This window comes from Tachyglossus aculeatus, chromosome X2 (genome assembly GCF_015852505.1).
Source record: "Tachyglossus aculeatus isolate mTacAcu1 chromosome X2, mTacAcu1.pri, whole genome shotgun sequence".
Lineage (NCBI taxonomy): Eukaryota > Metazoa > Chordata > Mammalia > Monotremata > Tachyglossidae > Tachyglossus > Tachyglossus aculeatus.
In genome coordinates, this window is record NC_052100.1 from 12,391,425 (window position 1) to 12,417,130 (window position 25,706).

A 25,706-nucleotide genomic window follows, 5' to 3' on the forward strand; every position below is an offset into this window, starting at 1 on the left:
CCACAGCACCTGTATATATGTATATATGCTTGTACATATTTTTTACTCTATTTTACTTGTACATATCTATCCAATTTATTTTATTTTGTTAGTATGTTTGGTTTTGTTCTCTGTCTCCCCCTTTTAGACTGTGAGCCCACTGTTGGGTAGGGACTGTCTCTATATGTTGCCAATTTGTACTTCCCAAGCGCTTAGTACAGTGCTCTGCACATAGTAAGCGCTCAATAAATACGATTGATGATGACTGTGAGCCCCATGTGGGACAACTTAATCACCTTGTATCCCCCCCAGCGCTTAGAACGGTGCTTTGCACATAGTAAGCGCTTAACAAATGCCATCATCATCAACTCTGCTACACTGTACTCTCCCGGGCGCTTAGTACAGTGCTCCGCAGACAGTCGGGGCTCACTACGTCCCCTCGATCGACTGAACAAGAAGAGCAAAGACGTAACGACAGGGCGGGCGGTAGGTAGGGCTGGCCCGGGTCCCGGCCTTTCTCCGGCACCTGTGGGTCCCAATAACCATTAAAGAGCAATTACAGGAATTAGCGCGCCGCCCCGTATACGAGGAATCTCAGCCTGGCGAGGGGGAGGTGAGTCATCCCCACCTCCCCGCGGGATTGCCCAAGTGAGGCCGGACCCCGGACGCCTGCCGATGGCATCAGAGACGGGACAACGCAATCCCCAGCTGCTCCCACGCCAAACGGGATCGCAGACCCGGCTGGATTCCCGGGAAAACCGGGGCGGGGCGGCGGCTGGGACTGACCCCCCAAGCGCCACCCTCCCCTCCTTCCCATTGGTGCAGCGCGGCCGGCGCCCTGCCCCGATTGGTCAGCTTCCATGCCAATCCGGGGGAATTCCCTCCCTCCCTCCCTCCCTCCCTGGCCTTTCCCTTCCCTCCGCGCCGGCGGGCGAGCTCGCTTTTGCAGCCGGCGGATTCCCGGAGCCGGAGGGAGGACCCTCCTGGGATCGGGAACGAGAAACAGGGAACGACAGAAAGAAAAAAAAAAAAAAAGGGAGGGACGGAGGACTGGAGTGGGCTCGGCTGTCACGGCTCCCTGACTCGTCCCGGCTCGGAAGAGGATGAGCGGCCCCCTCTGACCCCCGGATTAGCGCGGAGCGGCCGGAGCCATGGCCGGGCCGCCGCTGCCCGTCCTGGCCCGGCTCAGCTACTCCATCGGCCACTTTCTCAACGACCTGTGCGCGTCCATGTGGTTCACCTACCTGCTGGTGTATCTGCACTCGGTGCTGGGCTACACGTCGGGCGGCGCCGGGGTCCTGCTCCTCGTGGGCCAGGTGGCCGATGGCATCTGCACCCCCCTCGTCGGCTACGAGTCGGACCAGTCGGGCGGCTGCGGCCGCTACGGCCGCCGCAAGGCTTGGCATCTGGTCGGTAAGGACCCCCTCGAGCCGGGCACTGCCCCTCCCCAAACTGTTGGGCATCTCATTCGCAGGGACCCCTGCCACCCGCCCATTCCTTCCCCCTCATACTATTTTGTGACATTTGTCCAGCCTTTTGTACAGGGGGGGGGGGGGGGGGGAACGTCACAGGTTTTTTCCAATCATACCCTACAGGTGCTTGGCACTCTCCAGAGCATACGTTCCTATCGGATATCAATCAATCAATCAATCAATCGTATTTATTGAGCGCTTACTATGTGCCGAGCACTGTACTATGCGCTTGGGAAGTACAAATTGGCATCACATAGAGACAGCCCCTACCCAACAGTGGGCTCACAGTCTAAAAGGGGGAGACAGAGAACAGAACCAAACATACCAACAAAATAAAATAAGTAGGATGGAAATGTACAAGTAAAATAAATAAATAGAGTAATAAATATGTACAACCGTATATACATATATACAGGTGCTGTGGGGAAGGGAAGGAGGTAAGATGGGGGGATGGAGAGGGGGACGAGGGGGAGAGGAAAGAAGGGGCTCAGTCTGGGAAGGCCTCCTGGAGGAGGTGAGCTCTCAGCAGGGCCTTGAAGGGAGGAAGAGAGCTAGCTTGGCGGATGGGCAGAGGGAGGGCATTCCAGGCCCGGGGGAGGACGTGGGCCGGGGGTCGATGGCGGGACAGGCGAGAGCGAGGTACAGTGAGGAGATTAGCGGTGGAGGAGCGGAGGGTGCGGGCTGGGCAGTAGAAGGAGAGAAGGGAGGTGAGGGATATGGGGACCTGATACTCCAAAAGATGTCTGGCAGACAGAGCTCTCTCTTTCTTTCTGCGAGGTTTGGAATAGAAACGACGCCCGACCGCCTCCCCGAATCCCCACCCTTTTGCCCTCTCTCCCTTGAGCCCTTCTCCCGAAATCCGTGCCTTCCTCTCCCTCCACCTCCCCGCCTTTTCCGCTCCCAAGGCAACCACTCCAAATTTTAAGGCCGGTGACGCTCCTGGGGCTGCGCAGGCCTGAGGAGGGAGGGCGGAAGGGGCCTTAACAAACAGTAACTAACAGTCTGCAGCCGACTGTCTCTTAACCCACTCTGCCCCGAGGAAAGGAGGGAAAAGCCGCCAGCCAGTCCCGGGAGGAGAAACTGAGGCAGCGGGTAGGAAAGGGAGCTGCTCTTCACCCCTTTCGGGGAGAGCAGGGGGGCCATAAAGGCTTGGCCCTGGAATGGTCGCAAGGGATACAGGAGTCAGGACGTCCAGCAACCATCCCCGAGCTGGGTGAGCCCGTTGATTTGGAAAACAAACTGTGTTTACGCGTCCGTCTCTTAAAATTGTGAGTTCCGTGAGGGACAGGGACCGTGACTAATTCCCATTCTCCCCGCGGTGTTCAGTGAACAGAAAGCACTTAAGGCCTCTTACTACCACTTTACATTAGGGGAGGAGAGGGCAAAGCATCTCCCCGATTTGGAGAAAAAACTATGTTGTGGGTAAAGTATCCCCATTGCATAATCTCGAGGAAACTGGGACATGGTTTGGGGCTCAGGAAATAGTGCTGGGGGCTCCCTATTACCAAATTCCTATTTGAGCTGCTTGATGAAAGCAGAGTATCAGGCCAGGGGCCTTGCAGCCCTGAGGGGTGACAGGGAAGGGCTGATAAAACCTCCACATGGGTTGACGCTTTTCTCCCTGAGGAGCCTTGTGGTGAGTGGGCCGTGAGATAATTTGATGCTCGCTCTCTTTGCTCTCTTCCTGGGGGAGCACTTCAACTGAATACTGTGAGTCAGGTGGGCCCCACATGGGGTAAGGAGGAAACAGGTAAAGGGCAGGAGGGTGAGGCTGCGGGTCGGAGTTATTGGGCCTTGAGACATGTTATGCAAGAAAATATCTCATTCCAAGCTCACGTAGATTAGAGATGTAGGGAAGAGCGTGTTCCTTTCGGCTGTTCAGTGGAGAGATGCCCCCCCTCCCCGCCGAGGACTAGAGTTTCTACCCCATTTGGTTTGTGGTGGTGGTGGCGGAATCATGTGGGAGTTAAATGATAAGTCTCCCAAGTGACACCCAAAGAGGGTCATGACCTCTCCTCTTCCAAGTCACTGAAGGTGAAGGAGGGGCAGAATGCCTCATTTAGCTTGTGTCATCACTGTCCTCTCAGGGTCGTTTTGGGAAGCCAGCAGTCCTGGCTTGACTCTGACCCAGCATCTCCAACTGGACGGAAGTTCCAATGGTTTTGAAACCAATCAAACTAATCAATCTAATCCCACCCTGGGGCCTGGGACCTGGGGTGGTGGAGGGGCATTTCACTGGATGATTCATTCATCCAGTGGTCTTGAAACCAATCAAACTAATCAATCTAATCCCACCCTGGGGCCTGGGACCTGGGGTGGTGGAGGGGCATTTCACTGGATGATTCATTCATCCCGTGGTCTTGAAACCAATCAATCAAACTAATCAATCTAATCCCAGCCTGGGACCTGGGGTGGTGGAGGGGCATTTCACTGGATGATTCATTCATCCAATGGTCTCGAAACCAATCAAACTAATCAATCTAATCCCACCCTGGGGCCTGGGACCTGGGGTGGTGGAGGGGCATTTCACTGGATGATTCATTCATCCCGTGGTCTTGAAACCAATCAATCAAACTAATCAATCTAATCCCGGCCTGGGACCTGGGGTGGTGGAGGGGCATTTCACTGGATGATTCATTCATCCAGTGGTCTTGAAACCAATCAATCAAACTAATCAATCTAATCCCGGCCTGGGACCTGGGGTGGTGGAGGGGCATTTCACTGGATGATTCATTCATCCAATGGTCTCGAAACCAATCAAACTAATCAATCTAATCCCACCCTGGGACCTGGGGTGGTGGAGGGGCATTTCATTGGATGATTCATTCATCCAATGGTCTCAAAACCAATCAATCAAACTAATCAATCTAATCCCACCCTGGGGCCTGGGACCTGGGGTGGTGGAGGGGCATTTCACTGGATGCTTCATTCATTCAGTCGTATTTATTGAGTGCTTGCTATGTGCAAAGCACTGTACTAAGCACTTGAAAAGTACAATTCGGCAGCATATTTAAACAATCCCTGCTCAACAACAGGCTCACAGTCTAGAAGGGGGAGACAGATAACAAAACAAAACAAGTAGACAGGCATCAATAGCATTAAAATAGATAAATAGGATTATAGATATATATACATCATTAATAAAATAAGCAGAATAATAAATATGTACAAATATACACAAGTGCTGTGGGCCGGGTAGGGGGTGGAGCAGAGGGAGGGAGTAGGGGCGATGGGGAGGGGAGGAGGAGCAGAGGAAAAGGGGGGACTCAGTCTGGGAAGGCTTCCTGGAGGAGGTGAGCCCTCAGTAGGGCTTTGAAAGGGGAAAGAGAGCTAGGTTGGTGGATGTGAGGAGGGAGGGCATTCCAGGCCAGAGGTAGGATGTGGGCCAGGAGTCGACGGCGGGACAGGTGGGAACGAGGCCCAGTGAGGAGGTTAGCGGCAGAGGAGCGGAGTGTGTGGGCTGGTCTGGTCTTGAGGACCAGTGAAATGCCCTTCTACCACCCCAGCTGAGCCACTGGGTTCCCATCTCTCTTGGGACCGAGCCCAGGAAGCAGCGTGGCTTAGTGGAAAGAACACGGGCTTGGGAGGCCGAAGATGTGGGTTCTACTCCTAGCTCCTCCATGTGTTTGCTGTGTGACTTTGGGCAAGTTACTTCACTTCTCTGGGCCTCAGTGACTTCATCTGTAAAATGGGGATTAAAACTGTGAGCCCCACATGGGACAACTTAATTATCCTGTATCTACCCCAGTACTTAGAACAGTGCTTGGCACATAGTAAGCGCTTAACAAATGCCAACATTATTATTATTATTATCATCAGTTTCAACACCAGTGGAACTCCCATCCCACTACCTGTTGAAGGTGCTGGGGCTGAGTTGGTGCAGCTGCCTGTAACGGAATGGGGATGGGTCCTGGGACTTACTTGGGTTTCGGCCGTGGAGGGGAGAAGTGCTAGGGCGTCTTGGGTCACTCTCTGGCCCGGGTTCCCCAGAGGAAGCTAGCTGCTGGTGGCTCAGATAAGTTTCTCCGCGGAATAGCTGATCAGGAGAAACTTAATTTGGTAACCGGGAGCCCCCGGCACTAAGTTAAGTGACCTCTGACAAGTCACTTAGTTTCTCTGTGCCTCAGTTTCCTCAACTGTAAAATGGGGGTACCTGTTCTCCCTCTTAGACTGTGAGCCCCATGCAGGACAGGGACTGTGCCCGACCTAATTAATTTATACCTGCCCCAGTGCTTAGAACGGTGTTTGACGCAGCGTCAAACTAAGTAGGTGCTTAGCAAATACCATAAAAAAGTCATGTGATTGAGGAAACTAATTGGGGACCATTTAAAGTTTACTCAGCTCCGTGCTATCAGTCCTTTAATAGTAATATTAAGTTCTTACTAAGTACTGCGGACTGGGGAAGATATAATGCAGTCAGGTCAGTCACAGTCCTTGTCACACATAGAGCTCACAATCAAAGCTGGAGGGCGAATAGGCATTTCCTGTTTGACAGATGAAGAAACTGAGGGACAGAGAAGGTAAGCGACTTGCCCAAGATCACACAGCAGGCAAGTAGCGGGAGCGGGATTAGAACCCAGGTCCCTTCTGATTCCCAGGCCAATGCTTTATCCATTAGGCTATGCGCCTTTCCCCCTCCAGCTTTTCTACTTCTTTACAGATGTCAACTCTGTGATGGGGCTGTTGTCCCCTGAGTTTCCAGCTGTGTGGTGAAGCTATCGTTTTAGTCCGGGAAGCCTCCAAATTGGGTCTTTCTGACCAGTTAGTTTTTCAAAATCGACCTGCCTCGTCTCAGTCCCAGCCCCCAGCAGTGGGATGTGCGGCAGGGATGGGTCTGAGTTAGAATTAGTGCCCTGTTTATAACTGTCAGGCTGCTGCCAGCCTTTAATGTGAGCGCCCAATACCCTCCGGGCCACTGTCTCCTGCTAATTCTGTTGTACTCTCCCAAGCGCTTAGTATAGTGCTCTGCACAAAGTAAGTGCTTAATAAATACTATCGATTGATTTACTCCTCACCCTTAGTTTCCAGGCAACGAGAAGGCTCTGGGCAGCGCTAAAGACTCCCTCATGGCTGAGTGATCCTGGAGTCCTCACCACCTCCCCCCGCCTTTTTTTTAATGGCATTTATTAAGCGCTTTCTATGTACCAAGCACTGTTCTAAGCGCTGGGGCGGTTACAAGGTGATCAGGTTGTCCCGCAGGGGGCTCACAGTATTAATCCCCATTTTACAGTTGAGGTAACTAAGGCACAGAGAAGTTAAGTGACTTGCCCAAAGTCACACAGCTGACAGTTTGCAGACCCGGGATTTGAACCCGTGACCTCTGACTCCAAAGCGCGGGCTCTTTCCGCTGAGCCACGAGTCCTGAGGAGGCGAGGACCTGGTCGGTGCCGCGGGTGGAGAAACGGTCCAGATCACCCCTTTTCCCTGTACCCCCCAGCTTCTGAGAAGCAGGAAGTGACTCCTGGTCACTTGACTCCACCTCCCTCTCTAACCAGCAGACCGTACTTCCCCATTCTTGCATAGTGTGAAACTTTGCACTGGGATATTTTTAGGTTAGAGAAGCTCTGAGTGTTTACTGGGGCATCCTCCCTGCGCCAGGAGATGGATGCCTTCTGAGTGATAAGGGCACCCCTGGGGTGGGACTGCAGAGCCCAAGCTGACAGGTGGAGAGCCAGCCAGCTTGCCCTCACCCAAGACCTAGGCCTTGGGGCCACCTTCACTGAGGGTCTTCTCTCCAAGAACCACAGGCTTTCTTTCCCTGGCCCCACACTGCCATTCTTCCAGTTTGGGAATCTGACTGTATTTTTTGAAACCTTGATCTGTTGTTCCATATCTTCTCCATTGCTTGGGGGCTATTTTCAACCCCAAGAAGGAAATCATTAACCTGGTTGCCCAGGTTGAGCAAGAGAAGCCCTGGTCAGTAAGTTGCATTTCCCAAGAAGCCTTCCTGGGAAGACAGAGATGCGGTTCCCCGGCCCAGCGATCCAGGCAGGCTCTCCCAAGAGGCGGCCAACTCTAGGGTGGGGCAAAGCAGCTGTGTGAGCAGCCTTTTTTTAAGACCAGAAAAAAAGGGGAATCTGGCCAGAGGGGTTAGGGATGGAAGGAGAGAGGGAGTGTGTGTGTACACACGCTTGTTCACATGCATCCTGACCATTGAGCCTCAAGCAGCTCCTGTTTTGAGGCCTAGCTTGACTTGTTTTCAAAGACCAAACCTGAGATTTCTCTCCCCTGGGAGCAGTGGGTGGGGCAAGGGTGCGTGCGGAGGAGGTGACCGGGCCGGTGGAAGCTTGGGTGCCCACTGGCTGGCTGCCTGCCTACCCCGATGACCGATCCCTCCGTCTCTCCTCACCCCAGGTACAGTGAGCGTCCTCCTGTCCTTCCCCTTCATCTTCAACCCCTGCTTGGGTTGTGGGAAGTCCACTCCGGAATGGGCCAGCCTCTTCTACTACGCTCCCTTTGTCATCATCTTCCAGTTTGGCTGGGCAGCCACGCAGATCTCCCACCTGGCCCTCATCCCCGAGCTAGTCACTAATGACCACGACAAGGTGGAGCTCACAGCCTTCAGGTAACCGGGCCCCCTGGCCTCAGGGGGCTTGGGCTTCCCCTCGCCCTGGAGGCGGTGTAGGGGAGGGGCCCTCTGGGAGTTGGGTGCTTTTCCCCTCTACCTCCCTACCTAAGCCTTGGCTGCAGATCAGAGCTCCGTTTCCCCAACGGCTGAGCCACCGTTACCCAACATGGGTAGAACCACAGCCTGGGGGTGGGGAGATGCCTGGCTCTTAGGGCTCAGGTTTCCTCTGTGGTAATGTTCCAGAGGGGCCCGTCACCCTGCAACTAGATCATCTCTTTCAAGCTGCAAGGCTCTGCCTGTGACCTCATCTTTTCCCTTCTCCATCTCCTCCTCCATCCCCCAACCCCCCACAAATCCTGCAGTTCTGTCCCAAGCCCAGCTGTGAGGAAGCTGTGAACCGTTGGTGGTGGAGGAAGAGGAGGTTGGGGGAGGGGGGTGCGTGCCGGGCGTGCAGCGGTGAGGTCGAGATTGGTGGAGTGTTGGTCTGTAGCTTTGGGGAACCGACCAGCCTCAGCCTATGAGTCCCACGTTGGGGTTCGGATCCCAGACCAAGCCTGGAGAGGGGAAAGGGCTAAGATATAGGCTGGTCTGGAAATCTGGAGGGAGGGTGGCTTGGATTAGCCTTTTCCCTGCTCCCAGGTACGCTTTCACGGTCATGGCCAACATTGTCGTATATGGGGCAGCCTGGCTGCTGTTGCACTTTGAGAGGGGCCAGCCCCAGTCACCTGGCAGCACTGAGCAGCTGGGGCAGCATGACATTCCTGTCTTCCGGGTGAGTGGCCGGGTATCCTGGCAGGGCTATGGGCTATGGGGGTGTGGTGGGAGTGGGGCGAAGGTGTGCGCAGGAGGAGGGGGTGCCAGCAATCCTTGCGTTTAGGAGTTCCCTGCTCAGGGGCTTGGGAATTGGTTTGCAGCTAGAAAGCCAACTTCATCTCAGACACCCAGTTTTGGGGGTGTTGAAGGTGGTGAGACCCACATCCCAGGGGCTGCACGATTCCCCTGACCCCCTCGACGGGGCTACATACCTAGCTTGCATATCCCTTCCTTCCTAGGATTTGACCCCTCAAGGAGTCAGAATGGAGTCAGCTTCACCACAGTAACTTTGTCTTGTCCATCTCTCATGCCCCTTGCAGAACCTCTCTTTAATTGTGGTTGGGGTTGGTGCTGTCTTCTCCCTCCTGTTCCATGTGGGCACCAAAGAGAAGAGGTCCTCCCCTCTGAGGGAGGTGCCAGAAACCACTGAACGTACCCCCTTGCTGTCTGCTGCCCCCAAGCCCCCTGCTCAGCCCCTGCTGCTCTGGAAACACTGGCTGAGAGAGCCTGCCTTTTATCAGGTCTGAGCCAAGATGGGGTGGGGTGAGTGTGTGGGGGGGGGGGGTGTGTGTGAGAGAGAGAGAGAGAGAAGGGGTTGAAAGCGGCCTTCCCCCACCCCCTGGGAGGGTGTCCATCTCTTTCCAACCCTTGCTTCATTGTCGCCTCCCCTATCTGATGGGCTAAGAACACCCTCTGTCCTCTGCGCTCCAAAAGGGGGAAGGTCACTTTCCTCCAACTCCAGCCCTGGCCCCTTGCACTCAGCCCTTAGAGGCCCGAGGGAACCAAGGGTGGGGCCCTGTCCCCTGCTTTGTCTCCGCAGGTGGGGTTACTATATATGACTACTCGGCTCATTGTCAATCTGTCCCAAACCTACATCGCCATGTATCTCACCAACTCACTCCTGCTGCCCAAGGTGAGGGAGGGGCGGGCTTGTGGGGTCAGTCTCCCTCGGGCCCATTCCACAACGGTTTTGTGTTTTTTCCACATCACCCCGGGCTGCTGGGAGGAAAGACTGGTCCCTTGACTCCTGGTTTGAGGTGGTGGGCCAGAGAGGCTGTTGTGGGGCTGGTGCCCTTGGGCTTGTGGAGAGGAGCTTCCCCTGGAGAGAGGGACGGAGCCCCCCTCCCCTCTTTGATGGTGCTGAATCCTGCCTCTTTTTGCAGAAATACATTGCCACCATTCCTCTGGTAATGTACATCAGTGGTTTCCTCTCCTCTTTCCTCATGAAGCCTGTCAACAAGTGGATTGGGAGAAATGTGAGTAGAACAGAAGGAACAGAGCTGGCACCTTAGATCTGGGTCTCTGAAGGGTCAGTCCCTTCCCCTTTCCCTCCCCCGTCTCCCTGAACCCCCTCAAAAAAACCCAATCTTACCCTGTATCTTCCCTTCCCCGCCAATACTTTGGCAGTGGTGACCCCTCTCCCAGCTTTGATCATGCCTCCAGCTCTGCCCAGGCCTCACCCTCCTTCCCACTTCCCCAGACATCTGGGCCCTGCCTTGGCAAGGGCTGAGCACTTGGGGTAAGAGGCCTAGGTTGTAAGTAACGATTTCTGCTTTTGTTTTTTCTGTCTCTCCCTCTCCCTCTCCCACAAACAGCTGACCTACTTTGCTGGTGTCCTGGTGATCCTGGTCTTTGCCTCCTGGGTGGCTCTAGTTGACCGGCTAGGGGTACTCATCTATGGGGCAGCTGTGCTGCTGGGTGTGGGCTCTGCCACCATCCTGGTCACCTCTCTGTCGATGACAGCTGACCTCATTGGGCCCCACACGGTAGGTGTTTGGGGCGGGGAGGCATAGAGGGTGTTGTGGCCGCCTGATTTTGAGGGCTGGGAGAGGGGAACTCCAGAGAATCTTGGAAAGACTGGGCTGCCTCCTTCCTCTCCTCGGAGACCTGAGCATTGAGTGAGCGATCCCTCGTGGGCTTCCGAGAGAGTGCCGGCTCCCGTCTTCTGGAGCCAAGTGAGGGTTTGACAGGCAGGGAAGCAGCTAGATTCAGGGTTGGCTCGGGTCCATTGTGGCGAGGGGCGGTTGGGCCCCTTGAGCCGGTGGTGGTGGGGTGGGGAGGGGGGAGGCTCTGGAGTGAGGATCGTCATTGACCTCCCCCCCCGTCCCTTCCATGTGTCTCTCCAGCACAGTGGGGCCTTCGTGTATGGGGCCATGAGCTTCACAGACAAGGTGGCCAACGGGTTGGCTGTGATGGTCATCCAGAACCTGCACCCCTGCCCGTGAGTGCCCTGGGGCCTATAGGGGCATGTGCCTGGGCAGAGGTCTGTGGGCTTGGGGTCCTGGAGGGTTGCCTCCCTTGACTAGAGCTCTTCTCCTCCTGCACCCGCACCCCCCCCACCCCCAGGACGGAGCTGTGTTGTCCAGTCTGCATCACCTTCTACCACTGGGTGATGGTGGTGGTGACGGGGGGCATGGGCATGGTTGCCACACTCTGCTTATGCTCCATCATCATCTGGCCCATCCGAGTCCGATTCTGTGAGTGCTAATTCCTTCTCCATCCTTCCCCCCTGCCCCCCACCCCTACCATCCCCGCGTTCCCCCACTCTGGGGCCGGGGGTAAGGGTCTGTATCTAGCCCTCCCGAAGCTGCTGCCACTCCAGCCCACAGGCGAGACTGGCACACATCAGCTGGGAGTCGGGGCCAGAGGCCTCTGAAAGCCGGGTGGGGGAGGTGGGAGTGCAGGGCAAGGCACTCCCTGTGTTGGCGCTAACCCCTGCTCCCCACTTTCTCTTTCAGGGGATCCTGCAGAACTTAAACCCTGAAACGACTTAGCCGGGGTGAAAGGGTGGGAGCCGGGGGCGAGGGGGGATGAGAGCCCTAACGGGGCTGTGGGGCCAGGATGGATCCACATCCCCACTGTCCCCTGCAAGGGGGGTGGGAACCAGAGATTCTCCTGGCCCCTCCATGGGGCCTGTAGTTTGCCCTCCTGGACTAGGATCCCCTTCCAACTCTCCGTGCACTGCCCAGGCCCAGCCCTGCGATGCTGTAACACTCCCCAATTTGTGCCATGTGAATGTAAAGGCCAGAAGGTCTCCAATATATCTCCGGACCCACCTTTTGCCCTCTGCCTGTGCTTCTTCTTTGTGCTTGGTTTCTTCCCCTCTGTTAGGTCTTTCTCAGGGATGCCTGACTGGGATTCTGGCTGACGGGAGGATTGCTCAGTAGTATTTCGGTGCCCTCTGGGTGGAGCCCAGAACTAAGCAGTTGGGAGAGTACAGCAGGGAACTGACTGGATTCCTTGCCGTCAGAGGGGGTGTGTCTGTGTGTGGCAACTGGGAGCGCTCCGGCCAGTCTTGAATGCCAGTGTGCTGGGACTGGACCTTATCTCCAGTGACAAGGGTGGTTCTGGGACCTAGGCTCCTGTCTCGGCACACCTGGGGACAGGCTCTGGTGCCCTGGTAGCATCTAAGCGGTTGCTTTGAGAGTCTTTTGTGGCCTGGTGGTAAGGGGTCGGAGACATCTTCACTTCCATATTCTTCGGATTCTTTTCCCTTTTTCTGTCTCCTTGCCACTCCTCCAGCTGAAGGGGCAGAAGGGACAGGTGGGAAAGTCTCCCTTGCCTTCTGCAGATGTCCGAGCTGGGGCAAGCCTGGCCTCCGGCCAGGATGACCCAGTTGACTGGCCCCACTGGAGCCAGATTGGCTGCCTGCTGGACTGATGGCGCCAGCCTGCTCCTCACCCACCCGGGTTTCCACTCGAGCACACAGCTCTTTGGCCCCATGTGGGCCAGTGAGGCCCAGAAGCAGCGTAGCCTAATGGAAAGAACCTGGGCCTGGAGTCAGAGGGCCTGGGTTCTAATCCTGACTCTGCCACTTGTCTGTTGTGTGACCTTGGGCAAACCACTCAACTTGTCAAGGCCTCAGTGACCTCATCTGTAAAATGGGGATTAAGACTAAGCCCCATGTGGGACAGGGACCGTGTCCAGCCTGACTGTCTTGTATCTACCCCAGCAGTGTCTGACATAATAAGCACTTAACTCCTTCCTTAAACCGCCTGTCCCCCCACCTCCCCTGTCTCCTGCCCCAGTGACCTGGCCACGCGGGCAAGAGATAAAATTGAAACTATTAGACGGGCTCTCGTTAAAATCTCCCTTGCTCCTCTCCAGTCCCCTCCTCCTCCTGCCCCCTCTTTGACTCTCCCATTTTTTCCAACAGTATCTCAAGAGATCTCCCACTTCCTCTTAAAATCGACCCCTCCCTTTTCCCTCCAACTGCCATTTTCAACTCCTAATTTTCCAATGTCTTCTTCCCCACTGCTTTCAAGCATGCCCATGTATCCCCTATCCTAAAAAAAACCTCTCCCTGGACCCCATGCCACCTTACAGTTATCGCCCCATCTCCCTCCTACCATTCCTCTGCAAATTTCTTGAGTGAGTTGTCTACACTCACTGCTTCTACTCCCTCTCCTTCAATTCTCTCCTTGACCTCCTGCAATTTGGCTTCCTCCCGCTTGACAGAAATGGCCCTCTCTGATGTCACCAATGACAACCTCCTTGCCAAATCCAGTGGCCTCTACTCCAACCCAATCCTCCTTGACCTTTCTGCTGCCGTCAACACTGGACCACCCCCTTCCACTGGAAACATTATCTAATCTTGGCTTCACTGACACTCTCTGTTCCCGGTTCTCCTCTGACCACTCCTTCTAAGTCTGTTTTGCAGAATCCTCCTCTGCCTCCCACCCTCTAACTCTGGAAGTCCCTCAAAGCTCAGTTCTGGATCTCCTTCTATTCTCCATCTACACCCACTCCCCTTGGGTGTAGAATGGATTGGAGTAGGGAGAGACAGCTTCAACTGCCATCCCAATGGCACATGATTTCCAAATCTACCTTTCTCCCTCTCTGCAGTCTCACATTTCCTCCTGATTTCGGGAAATCTCTGACACCTCCAACTTAATATGTCTAAAACAGAACTCATCTTCCCACCCAATCCTGCCCTCCCCTGTGACTTTCCTACCATCATCCTCCCTCTCTAACAAACCCATAACTCTGGCATTATTCTCGACTCATCTCTCATTCAGCTCACACATTCGATCTTTCACGAAACCCTCTCAGATCTACCTTCACGACATCTCTAGAATCTGCCTTTGGTCTCCATCCGAACAGTGACCACACTGATCCAAGTGCTTACCATTTCCTGCTGTTACTGCATCAGCCTCTTTCCTGACCTCCCTGCCTCTTGTCTCTCCCCTCTCCAGTCCATACTTCATTCTGCTGACTAGATCATTTTTCTGAAAAACCATTCAGTTCATAACTCCCCAATTTGCAAAACCCTCCAATGGTTGCCCATCCACCTCTGCTTCAAACAGAAACTCCTCACCATTGAGTGCCTTAAAGCCAATCAAGTCTCTCCCTCTTACCTCACCTCACTGACGTACTACGACCCAATTTGCACACTCCACTCCTCTAACACCAACCAACTCTCTGTACCTTGATAGCGTCTGTCTCACCGCTGGCCCCTTGCCCACATCCTCCCTCCAGCCTGGAACTCCCTTCCCCATCGTATATGACAGTCCACCACTCTCCCCACCTTCTAAAATCACACCTTAAGAGACCTTCCCAATCAGAGCCGTACTCAGCATGGCTTAGTGGAAAGAGCCCGGGCTTGGGAGTCAGAATTCGTGGGTTCTAATCTTGGCTCCGCCACTTGTCAGTTGTGTGACTTTGGGCAAGTCACTTAACTTCTCTGTGCCTGTTAGCTCATCTGTAAAATGGGGATTAAGATGGTGAGCCCGAAGTGGGACAACCTGATCACCTTGTATCTACGTCAGCATTTAGAAGAGTCTTGGCGCATAGTAAGCGCTTAACAAATACCATCATCATTTTTATTATTATTTCCCTTTAACACTGGGATACTCACTTCAGCTCTGTGGTACTAATGCACATATCTTTATACTCTACTTAATTTCCCCTTTTATTTACGTTAATGTCTGTCTCTCCCTCTAGACTGTAAGCTCCTTGTGGACAGGGATCTCTGTGCAGAGCAAGTGTTCAGTAAATACCATTGCTATGCTATATATGCTAGAACCCACTGGGTCTGGGAGGTGCCTGTAAAGTGGATATTGGCAAAGAGTTTGTGAGCTAGCCCTCGTGTGGCTCCTGCTCAGTTCCCCTGTCTTTGCCCCTCCACCCCAACTGCCGCTCCAAGCTGGAGTCTGCCCCTCCAGAGCTGAACTGTGGGTGTGGCACCATTGGCCTGTCCTTGTCCAGCTTATTTCCTGAAATAAGGTTCTTTCCTCGGATGCCCTAGGGACTGTTCTGCCGTGTGACTTGTCCCTTGCACCCTGGACTACTGTGCAGCAATGGTCTGACCCATCCCCAGATGACTCAGAGGCAGCGAGGCATAGCGGAAGGAGCACGGGCCTGGGAAGCAGGGGACCTGGGTTCTAATCTTGGCCCTGCCAGTTGTCTGCTATCTGACCTTGGACAAGTAACTTCACTTCTCTTTGCCTCAGTTGCCTCTTCTGTAGAATGGGGATTCAACACCTATTCCCCCTCCTACTTAGACTGCGAGTCCCGTGTGGGACCGGGACTGTGCCCGACCTGATTAACTTGTGTCTACCCCAGCACTTAGTACAATGCTCAGCACATAGTAAGGGCTTAACAAACACCACAATGATGATTGCTCTGGTGAGCTACTGCTCAGTGCGCCCTGTATCTTTCATCACCCACCAGTCTAAGGGATGAGTTGGTTTGTGGGGATGCCTGCACGCAGGTGTTGGTAAGCCTGAATTGCCATGCCCTGGGTGGACTCTCTGGGGCCCAGAGACAGATGCCCCCTTCTCCCCTCCTTTTCCCTTCTCCCCACCACACCCTTCCCTTGGAGGACTTGGCCCTTCTGCTTGCTCCCATACCTTTTAACAGCTTCCTTCTGCCTGTGAAGTCAACCTGGGGCTTCCTTAACCCTCTCCTTCCTGATCATGGGCTAGGAGGAGCTTCGGGGTGGGGAGAGAGAGAGAGAGAGAATGAACAAATGCGTGCACTCGGTGGATGAAAGTGTGTTAATATTACAAGGGGATCGCAGATCATTTATGGCCCCTTAATTCTGCCGGGTTCCCAGTTCCCTCCCTGTGCTTTCTTCAAACACTGCCTTCTCCCCTGTCCTTCCCTCCCCAACCCCCCCAGTGATTAAATGGTCATAGGGTTAATGAAGCTGAGCTTGGCCTCTGAGCAAAGCAAGCATCATCCTTGGCTCATGGGTTCTCTGTGCTTTGGGTGGCCCCTGCCACTGCAGCTGCCTGCATTAGGGGAAGTGATTGAGGCTATATCTATCATAGTATGTCCTCTTGCACGCATTCAGTACACGAGGTCCATGCAGACCCACTCTCCTAAATGGCAATCAGTCAGTCAATCGTATTGAGAGCTTACTGTGTGCCGAGCACTGTACTAAGCACTAGGGACAGTACAATACCAGAATAAACAGACACATTCCCTGCCACCTCCCTCCTTCAGGTTTCTAACCCCATAAACTCCTGAGGCCGTGTGCTCCTACACTCAAAAGATTTGCACAACTCTGTCAGGGCAGCTCTTAGTGTGGGGGACACATTTGAGGAGAAGTGGGGAAGGGGCAGGATGGTTTCAAAAGAAGTCATGAGGCAGGCAGTGACCTCAGTGACCCCCTCCCTCCTCCCCCCCCCCCCAATCCTCTCCAGAAATGCCTGCCTTTTCCACAGGAACGGGGAGTTATCAGTGGCTCTGTGATTAGGACCTGCTGAGTCTTAAACTAGAAGGACTCGTCCCTGGCTCCTCGGTTTCTTCAAGGGTGGGGCAAGGCCTGCAGCCTTCGAGCTTTGAACTCTTCAGTTCTCCACCTTCGGGCTGGGGGACTGGGCCCAGACTAAGCAAGAGCCCACTGCGGTCTGGCGGGATGGAGGGGCAGGGACCAGTGACGCCTCAGGCTGACTCTAGCGCTGTCAGGCCCAACCTGTGAGTGACTTTTTTTAATTTAAACCCCTGGGGGTGGGCTCCTTGGACTGGCTGTGGTGGCATTGTGGGGTGACCAGAGACGACATCTCCTTCCTGCTGGAAGCAGGGTTGCTCGAGGGACTTGTGGCCAATATCTAAAGTTGTGCATCTGTTTCTCTTTCTTGAGACGGTTGGGTCTGTGGTGGAGGGGTGTTCTGTAATGGTGGTTGCTGCAGGATTGGGGGAAGGGAATGTGCAGGGCGAGATATGTTTCTGCTTCTGTGTCTGTGAGGCAGGCACACTGCCCTTTGTCAAAACCTGCACAATCCCCATTGTTCTTAAGGCCACTTAGGGCCATTGTTCAATCAACCAACTGTATTTATTGAGCTCTTTCTGTGTGTAGATCACTGTACTAAATGCTTGGGATAGTATAATATAAGAGAGTTGGTAAGTGCGTTCCCTGCCCACAAAGAACTTACAGTCTAGAGGGATAGATGGACTTTAAAATTATGGATATGGACATAACTGCTGTGGGGCCAGGAGTGGGGTAAATAAGTGCTGTGGGGTGCGTAGATCTGAGTGCAAGGGGGACGCGGAGGGAGCGGGATTAGGGGAAATGGGGGCTTAGTTGGGGAAAGCCTCTTGGAGAAGATGTGCTTTTAATAAGGCTTTGAAGGTGGGGGGAGTAATTGTCTGTGGGATATGAAGGGGGAGGGAGTTTCAAGCTAGAGACAGAAGGTGGGTGAGGGGTTGGCGGCAAGATAGATGAGATGGAGGTACAGTGAGTAGGCTGGCATTAGAGGAGCCAAGTGTGTAGATTGGGTGTAGTAGGAAAGCAGAGAGGTAAGGTGGGGGGGCAAGGTGATCATGGAACTCCCTCCCCACTCATATCTGACAATACCACTGTCCCCACCTTCAAAGCCTGTTTAAAATCACATCTCCAAGAGGCGGTCCCTGACCAAGCCCTCATTTCCCCTACTCCCTCTCTCTCCTGCTTGATATAAAAGTGGATGGGCAACCACTAGAGGTTCTTCATTCATTCATTCAATCGTATTTATTGAGCATTTACCGTGTGCAGAGCACTGTACTATGTGCTTGGGAGAGTACAATACAGCAATGGAGACAATCCCTGCCCACAACGAGCTTACAGTCTAGAGAGGGGGAGACAGACATCAATAAAAGTAAACAGACATCAATTAAAATAAGTAAAATTACAGATACATGCATAAGTGCTGTAGCGCAGAGTGGGGAAATGGTAGACTGAAAAATGATCCGGGCAGCGGAGTGAAGTATGGACTGGAGTGGGGAGAGACAGAAGGCAGGGAGGTAAGCAAGGGGGCTGATGCAGTAATCAAGGCGGGATAGGATAAGTGCTTGGATCAACGTGGTAGCAGTTTGGATGGAGCGGAAAAGGGGGATTTCAGCAGTGTTGTAGAGGCAGGACCAACAGGATTCGATGAGAGTTTGAATACGTGGTGACAGATTGAGTAGCTGTCAGATTTTGGGGTATTTGTGAGTGTGTGGATGGGTAGGCATTGGACAGCAAACAACGTGGTAAGGGCATGGATTCCTCCTTCCCCACCTCTTAGACCTCCCCCTGTCCCTTGTCTGCTTGGGCATGGGATCTCTCGCTGCCATATACAGGCATTGGGTGGGGAAGCCTTGAATACAGTATTTTGGTTTCTTCAGTTGGGGGCTATGGGTGCTTTCAGTTCATGTCAAATGGATTGAGGTTTGCAGAATAGAGCAGAGAGGGGTCATGGGGATGAGATTGCTGCATTGGATGGGGTTGGATAGGACCCCTCTGGACTCCATATCGGGAAAGCCTGAACTCCCCCCCCAGGGCCGATGAGTGGTGTCCCGTCTCCTGTTCTTATGGATCCTCGGGGCCAGAAATGTTAGTTTCTCTGAGGCAGCCACTCCTTCCCCTGACTCCCTTATGCCATCCTTGGAGAGGAGAGGACCCGGGTTAAGTAAATGAGATAAGTGGAGCTGGCACCGCTTGGGCAGGATGCTTCAGGATAGTTTGACTTTAGGACTGAAGTCAAAGGGAGAAGAGGGTTCTGGGAGAGAATCACTAACTCCAGGGCCAGCCAAGGTCCTCCCTCCTGCTCTATTCCTCTGTCCTGATTCAACAGGACATCATCCTGGGGGGCTTTGCACCTACCCCAACGTCCTCACTAGCCAGGAGAGCAGGAAGACCCCACGCGGGCTGAACCCGTAAAGGCTAATTCCAGGGCTGAGCATGGACGCTACCAGCCAGACCCCGGGCCTCACCAGGAAGGGCCTAGAAAATCCAGCCAAAGGCGGAGTTGCGCCCCTCTCTCCGACCACGGTTCGCCTGCCCCTGGGACCCCGGGGTGGTGGGGGGCGGGTCCGGTGGCCTCCGTCGTGGGGAGGACGGGAGAGAGACGGCGAAGGGAGCGAGAAGGCAGCCTGGATGAGGGAGGGGCCAGAGGATTAGGAATCTTCAGTCTGGAAAGATGCAGTCCGAGAGGGGACATGTATTCTGAACTGTTGTTCCCTAGGATGAGGGCCTCCTCCCGCCACCCTGAAATCAATCAATCAGTGGTATTTATTGAGCACTTACTGTGTGCAGCGCACCGAACTAAGTACTTGAGACAGTACAGTACAGCAGAATTGGTAGACACGTTCCCTGCCCACAACAAGTTTACAGTCTAGAAACTGAAGGAAACATGAAAGAAAACCAAAGGAAGTACCCCTCCTCCTAGCAAGGGAGAGGGGGGCATAGGAACTTTATTCCTTCAGGATAATGAAACTGAAAGTAATAGCAGGAGAGGATCATACCATGAATAAGAGGGTCAGAGGTATTGATTGGATTGGTGGCTCGATGGAAAGAGCACGGGCTTGGGAGTCAGAGGTCATGAGTTCAAATTCCGGCTCCACCAATTGTCAGCTGTGTGACCTTGGGCAAGTCACTTAACTTCTCTGTACCTCAGTTACCTCATCTGTAAAATGGGGATTAAGACTGAGCCCCACGTGGGATAACCTGATCACCTTGTATCCTCCCCCAGCGCTTAGAACAGTGCATTGCACATAGTAAGCGCTTAACAAATGCCATCATTATTATTATTATTATTATTGGATGGTCCATTCCTTCACTTCCTCCAAAAGTTTTAAAGAGGATGTGTGACATTCCGTTTCCTGGAAGAGTCTGCTCTGTTCTGGACAGTTTAGGGAGGCAGGGGGATAGACAGGATGACTTGTCACCATTCCTGCTGGGTGGGAAACGGGAAGCCAATCAAGTGGCCAGGCTCTTGCACAATTCTTCTGTTCTGGCTCGGGGTGGGGTTGTGTCTAGCCTCGAGGGGGAGGGGAAGCTCCACTGGCGTTCCAGCCCTTTGTACTGTACCTCTCTTCCCAGCTCCGCATGACCAGGGCCAGGAAATGGGCTTGAACTTTTCCATTAAGTCGCTGAAACTTTGGAGCAGAGAACTACCCACCCCCCGCCCTGCAGTCAGAAACTATTCGCTGTGTCTCGCTCCCATCCTACTGCTTGGGTAGCGTGACACCCTGGCTCCTCCTCTTAGTGATTCAACTCCTCCCCTTAGCCCAGGCACGCAGCTGCCAGACAGCTCTCCCACCACCACCTCATTTGACTCTGCCCTGGCCTCATTTTCCTGCCCCCACTTCTCTCCAAGTAGATCCTAAGCTCCTTGAGGGCAGGGACTGTGTCTTCCGTACACTTCCAAGCGCTGAGTACAGTGCTGAGTACTCAAGTACTATTGAGTGATTGATTTCCCCCATCTGCGTCAGTCTCCGGCCTTCGGGATGAGTGAAAAAAAAGTCGTCTTCCAGGGAGAAAGATAGCAGCCACTATCTGCTCGGGTCCAGAGAGTAAGTCAAGGTAATGATGTCACAAGGGCTGCAGCTGTGGAGCCCCACAAGTCAAGGAAGGAGCAATATGGCCCAATCTGGCATTTAAGATCAGGACTCTGGAGTTCTGGGCTGGATTGTGCCACTGCTTTTCAAGGAGCTGGCAGGGGATGTGGAGGAGGGCTGGACCCCGAAGGGCCCGGTCTGCTGCTTAGCTGGGGGTTGGCGGGGGTGCTCAAGAGGAGCCTGTGCATGCCTTTGCTTCCTAAAATGGGGGCTTTTCAGGGCATTATGGAGGCACCATAGGAGATGGTCTCTGCTACCCTAGTCTCTGGTATCTCTCCAGAGATGAGGGTGGGAGGAAGGTGGTAGAGGTGTCTGGGGCTGGCAACAGGCAACCTCTGTGCCGGGTGGAAGGAAGCAGAGATTCCAAGCTCCAAGGGATCCAGCTTCCTGCAAGGGCCAGGATTTAGAATTGAATGAGGGGGAGGGGGGAGGAGGAGAGGGAGAGAGAAAGCAAGCAAGCAGAAACTTTGCTGCCTCTCCAGCCACCCTGGAGTCCTTGAGGAGAGGGAGGTGGTGGCAACACCTGGGCGGAGGGGCAGGTCCAGGGCCAGGCAAGGGAGGAAGTGGGAGGGGGAAGGGGAGGCGGGCAGAACAGCTTGAGCCTGGGCCGGGTCATGCCTGGCAGAGCAGCGACCAGAGTCCGTGGGTGAGTACGCCACCCACCCTGGTTCCCAAGTGCAGTGGTGCCATGAAGCTGGCAACCTGGCCAGGGAGCGAGTGGTCGGCATCTGATCCAGGCAGGTATGGTTCCCAGTGCCTTTTGATCAGATCTGCTGGTGGGTGCCCTGGTGATTCTCGGGACATCTAGGGCCCCCTCCTCCCCCCAGCATTTCCTTCCCAAGTCTGCTGCTCAGCTCAAGGGATGAAAGGTATTTTGAATCTTTTGGAAACAGCTGAAGATGGTGCCAAATCAATTCCCTGCAGTTCCACGGAGAGGGGAGAGGAGTACATCTCCTCAGTGACTGCTTGCGGGGTCTGGGTGGGGATTGGGCTGGTTGCTGTACGGGAGTGTGTGTTGTGCGTGGTAGGTACCGCTTGTGTGAACGGGGGTTGGCGGGTGGGGTCAGTAAAGGAAGTTTGTTTTGCAGGAGATGGGGTGAGAATCCCCACGTGGGGTTCAAATGAAAATGAATCCTCCTCCGCATATGCAGTGTGTGTATGTGTGTGTTGGGGGGAGGGGGGAGAGATGGGTATAACAGGGGCTGCGAAGGATTTATGAGTTTAAAGAGGTGTGGGGTGGGTGAGGGATGTGTAAAAGGGAGATTGGCACTATAGAATACCAGACCCCCGACTTTGCCAACTACGCACACTAAACCAACTGAAAATTGAGCTGTTTGAAATAGAAGTAACTGAATGGGCACTCTAGTACCAGGGGAGTATAGGATATTCATTCAATCGTATTTATTGAGCGCTTACTGTGTGCAGAGCACTGTATTAAGCTCTTAAAGGGCTGGTTTGGGGAAATAGGCTCCAAATGGCAGGGGGTCTGTATAAAGACGGACCCAGGTATAAGGGGAGTTGGGGGTGATGGGAGGAGAGGTATAAAGGTTGGGAGGGATTGTGGTCAGGGGGAAGCATAGAAAAAGGAACTGGAGGCGGGGGAGGGGGTGGTATTGGCTCAGGGTCTGGACCCCATCCCTCCGCTTTCCTTCCCTTTTGACCCTGGGCTTAATGATAATTGTGGAATTTAAGTGCTTACTATGTGCCAGACACTATATTAAGCACTGGGGTACCTACAAAATAAATGGGTCGGGTACAGTCCCTGTCCCAAATAGGGCACACAGTCTTAATCCCCGTTTTACAGCTGAGGGAACCGTGGCACAGAGAAGTTAAGTGACTTGCCCAAGGTCACACAGGCAAGTGGCGGAGCCGAAGTTAGAACCCAGGTCCTTCGGAATCCCAGGCCCCCGCTGTATCCACTAGGCCCTGCTGCTTCTCATGGACATAGGAGAGGAGAGGGAGCTGGGGGCGGTGGAGCGTCTTCTCCCCTAAGGGCCAGAGGAAACTCAGGGAGCACTGGGCCAGCAGCCACCCAACCCAGCCCAGTTCCCTAGGGGGAAAGTGAAAGGAGCCAGGAGCCCCAGGGATCCGAGAGTCCCTAGGGCAAGTGGGAGGTCAGGTTCCGTCCTGCTCTGCCTGGGACCCTCTTCCCCCAAACCTGGCCCTACTCCACCAGCTCTCCTGCCAACTCTGTTGGGGAATCTAAGAAAAGCAAGAAGAAGGTGTCAGAGCAGAAGAAGGCCAAGAGCTTTGAAGAGACCCAGACCTCCAAGCCTGGAAAACGGACCATCCTCACTAGGTGGGACCCTTTGAGGTGGAAGTGATCTTGATCCCTCCCCTTTCTTCTCTTTATTGCCTCTCCCTCCCCTGACCAACCTCTTTCCTCCAACCTTTCCCTTCCCTCTTCCCATTCTTCATGTTGGTATTTGTTTAGTGCCTATGGTTTTTTTAGTGATATTTAAGTGCTTATTCTGTGACGATAATGATGGCATTTGTTAAGCGCTCACTATGTGCCAGGCACTCTACTAAGTGCTGGGGTGGATAAAAGCAAATCAAGTTGGACACAGTCCCTGTCCCATGTGGATTCATGGTTTCAACCCCCTTTTACAGATGAGGTCACCGAGGCCCAGAGAATAATGTTGGTATTTGTTAAGCGCTCACTGTGTGCCAAGCACTGTTCTAAGCACTGGGGGGGATACAAGGTAATCGAGGTTGTCCCACGTGGGGCTCACAGTCTTAATCCCCATTTTACAGATGAGGAAACTGAGGCACAGAGAAGTGACTTGCCCAAAGGCACACAGCTGACAAGTGGCGGAGCCGGGATTAGAACCCATGACCTTCTGACTCCCAAGCCCGTGCTCTTTCCACCGAGCCACGGAGAGAAATAAAGCGACTTGCCCAAGGTCACACAGCAGACAAGTGGCTGAGCCAGGATTAGAACCCATGACCTTCTGACTCCCAGGCCCGTGCTCTATTCACTATGCCATGTGCCAAGCACTGTACTAAGCACTGGGGTAGGTAAAAGATCATCAGGTCAGATACCATCAGTAGGAGGGGGAACGGATATGGCATTCTTATTTTCCAGATGAGGAAACTGAGGCACAGAGAATTAAGTGACTTAACCAAGGTCACATTGGTAGAGCCGGGATGAGGATCCAGGTCCTCTGAGTCTCAGCCCCGTGCTCTTTCCACTAGGTAACGCTGCCGTGCTCCTTTTCCCTACCCCGACTCCTCCCTCCTCGTCCTCCACCAGTCCCGCACCTCCACCCCCATGAGCGCCTGTACGGATTTCATTTTTTCACTGAATCTTGATTTCAGATCGGTAACCTACGACGCATCTGTCTCCAAAGATGTGGAGTCCTCCCTGAAGCAGAAGTCCCTGTCCGCCAGCGTAAGTTTGCCTTTTGAGGCTCTGCCTCTTCGAAGCTCTGCCTAGGGCCCCTCCGGCCCGAGATCTTGTTTAACCTGGGCTGTTTCTTCCCTTTTCCCCCCACCTCCTGCAGGATGGGATCGGGTCAACGTGCCTTGGGTTGGAGTTGGAACTGGGGCTTTTCCAGTAAGGGTCAGCAGGCAGCCGGAATGGGTGGTGCTAATACGTCGGGGAAGGAGAGCTGACCTTTGGGTTGGGACGGGAGAGGCAGGATGGCGGGCCGGTTTGGATGAAGGATGGGGTGGGAAGCTGCTCCTACTTCTGGACTCTGTGACTTCACTAGCCCTTCCTCTCAGGGCCCCCCCAGCCCCAAACCCTTCTTTTTGTTCTGAGGCTGTCAGCCCCTGCTGCATCCACCCTCCGATCCTGTCACTTCCTATGCTGTTCATCTACACACGCACACATGCACACGCTCTGCAGAGCCCCGTTCTCTTCTGGTCAGCCCTTGAGTGGTTTCCTGCAACTTGGTTCCTTTTAGCTCAGGATTCAGGCCGTTTCCTGCCCGACTAGGACGGGAAGAGATTTTTAGGAGTAGGAAAGTGAAAACCATCTCCTTTTCCCTCCCCTTTCCACCCGACTCTTTGGCTGCCAAACCTTGCCTTCTCCCTTCGCGGGAGTGGAGACCTGACAAGGGTCAAGGTCTAGGTAGGAGGGAGAATAATTAAGTGATTTGCCCAGGGGCAAGATTCATTCATTCATTCATTCAATCATATTTATTGAGCGCTTACTGTGTGCAGAGCACTGTACTAAGTGCTTGGGAAGTACAAGTTGGCAACATATCTGAGAAGTAGCATGGCCTAGTGGAAAGAGCACAGGCCTGGGAACCAGAGGACCTGGCTTCTAATCCTGACTCTGCCACTCGTCTGCTGTGTGAACCTTGGGCAAGTCACTTCACTTCTCCGCCTCAATTACCTCATCTGCAAAATGGGGATTAGGACCCTGAGCCCTAGGTGGTACAGGGACTGTCCAACCTGATTAACTTTTGTCTATCCCAGCACTTACTACAGTGCGTGGCACATAGTAAGTGCTCAACAAATACCATTAAAACAAAAAAAAAAGTGGCTGATCAGCAATTAGAATACCCAGGTCCTCTGACTCCCAGGCTTGAGCTTTTTCCAATGGGTCTTGCTACAGAACAGTGCTCCCAGAGCAACAGGAGGCTCTCACTTGCCCCCTTTTTCTGCAGAGTGTTGGGAAGGGAGCACTTGGGGAAAGAGAAGGAGATAGAGAGACTGACTAACATTAACTATGAGGACAAACCAGAAGAAGTAGACGACGAAATCCCAGAGCGTTGGTATTAGAAGGGACCTTGAAGCAAATACACGATGCCCTCAGCCTTTCATTACTGTATCACCCTGAATGCCAAGGCATTCTTTTTTATGTTAATCAATCATACTTACTGTGTGCAGAGCATGGTACTGAGCGCTTGGCGAGTGTAATACAACAGAATTGGTAGACAGGTTCCCTGACTGCAAGGAGCTTACAGTCTACAGGGGGAGATAGGAAGGGAGTGTTTGGCCTCGACAGGTGTTGAGGACATAACTGCTGACGCTGATTTGGCTATGCTTTTCCAGAATATCCAACTGTGCATCCTTTTACTTTTTTCTCTAGGACCAATTTCATCCCTTTAATCATTTTT

At 53.6% G+C, this 25,706-nt stretch overlaps 1 protein-coding gene across 6 annotated transcripts in view; it reads left to right on the forward strand.

Annotated features, from left to right (window-relative positions):
- Positions 1-922: 922 nt before the first annotated feature.
- Positions 923-25,706, forward strand: part of MFSD12 (major facilitator superfamily domain containing 12) — a 40,978-nt gene continuing 16,194 nt past the window's right edge. For 4 of the 6 annotated variants that reach the window (XM_038770743.1, XM_038770744.1, XM_038770745.1 and 1 more), the window contains exons 1-10: positions 923-1,392; positions 7,806-8,016; positions 8,659-8,791; positions 9,153-9,353; positions 9,653-9,745; positions 9,996-10,088; positions 10,428-10,598; positions 10,959-11,053; positions 22,814-22,936; positions 23,956-24,028. In XM_038770743.1, the coding sequence (XP_038626671.1) occupies positions 1,131-1,392; positions 7,806-8,016; positions 8,659-8,791; positions 9,153-9,353; positions 9,653-9,745; positions 9,996-10,088; positions 10,428-10,598; positions 10,959-11,053; positions 22,814-22,936; positions 23,956-24,028 (1,455 nt within the window). In that variant the 5' untranslated portion in view covers positions 923-1,130. Of the gene's footprint in view, positions 1,393-7,805; positions 8,017-8,658; positions 8,792-9,152; positions 9,354-9,652; positions 9,746-9,995; positions 10,089-10,427; positions 10,599-10,958; positions 11,054-11,178; positions 11,310-11,570; positions 11,888-22,813; positions 22,937-23,955; positions 24,029-25,706 lie in introns of those variants that run through there. The other 2 variants (XR_005457176.1, XM_038770747.1) reach the window with 2 other exon arrangements.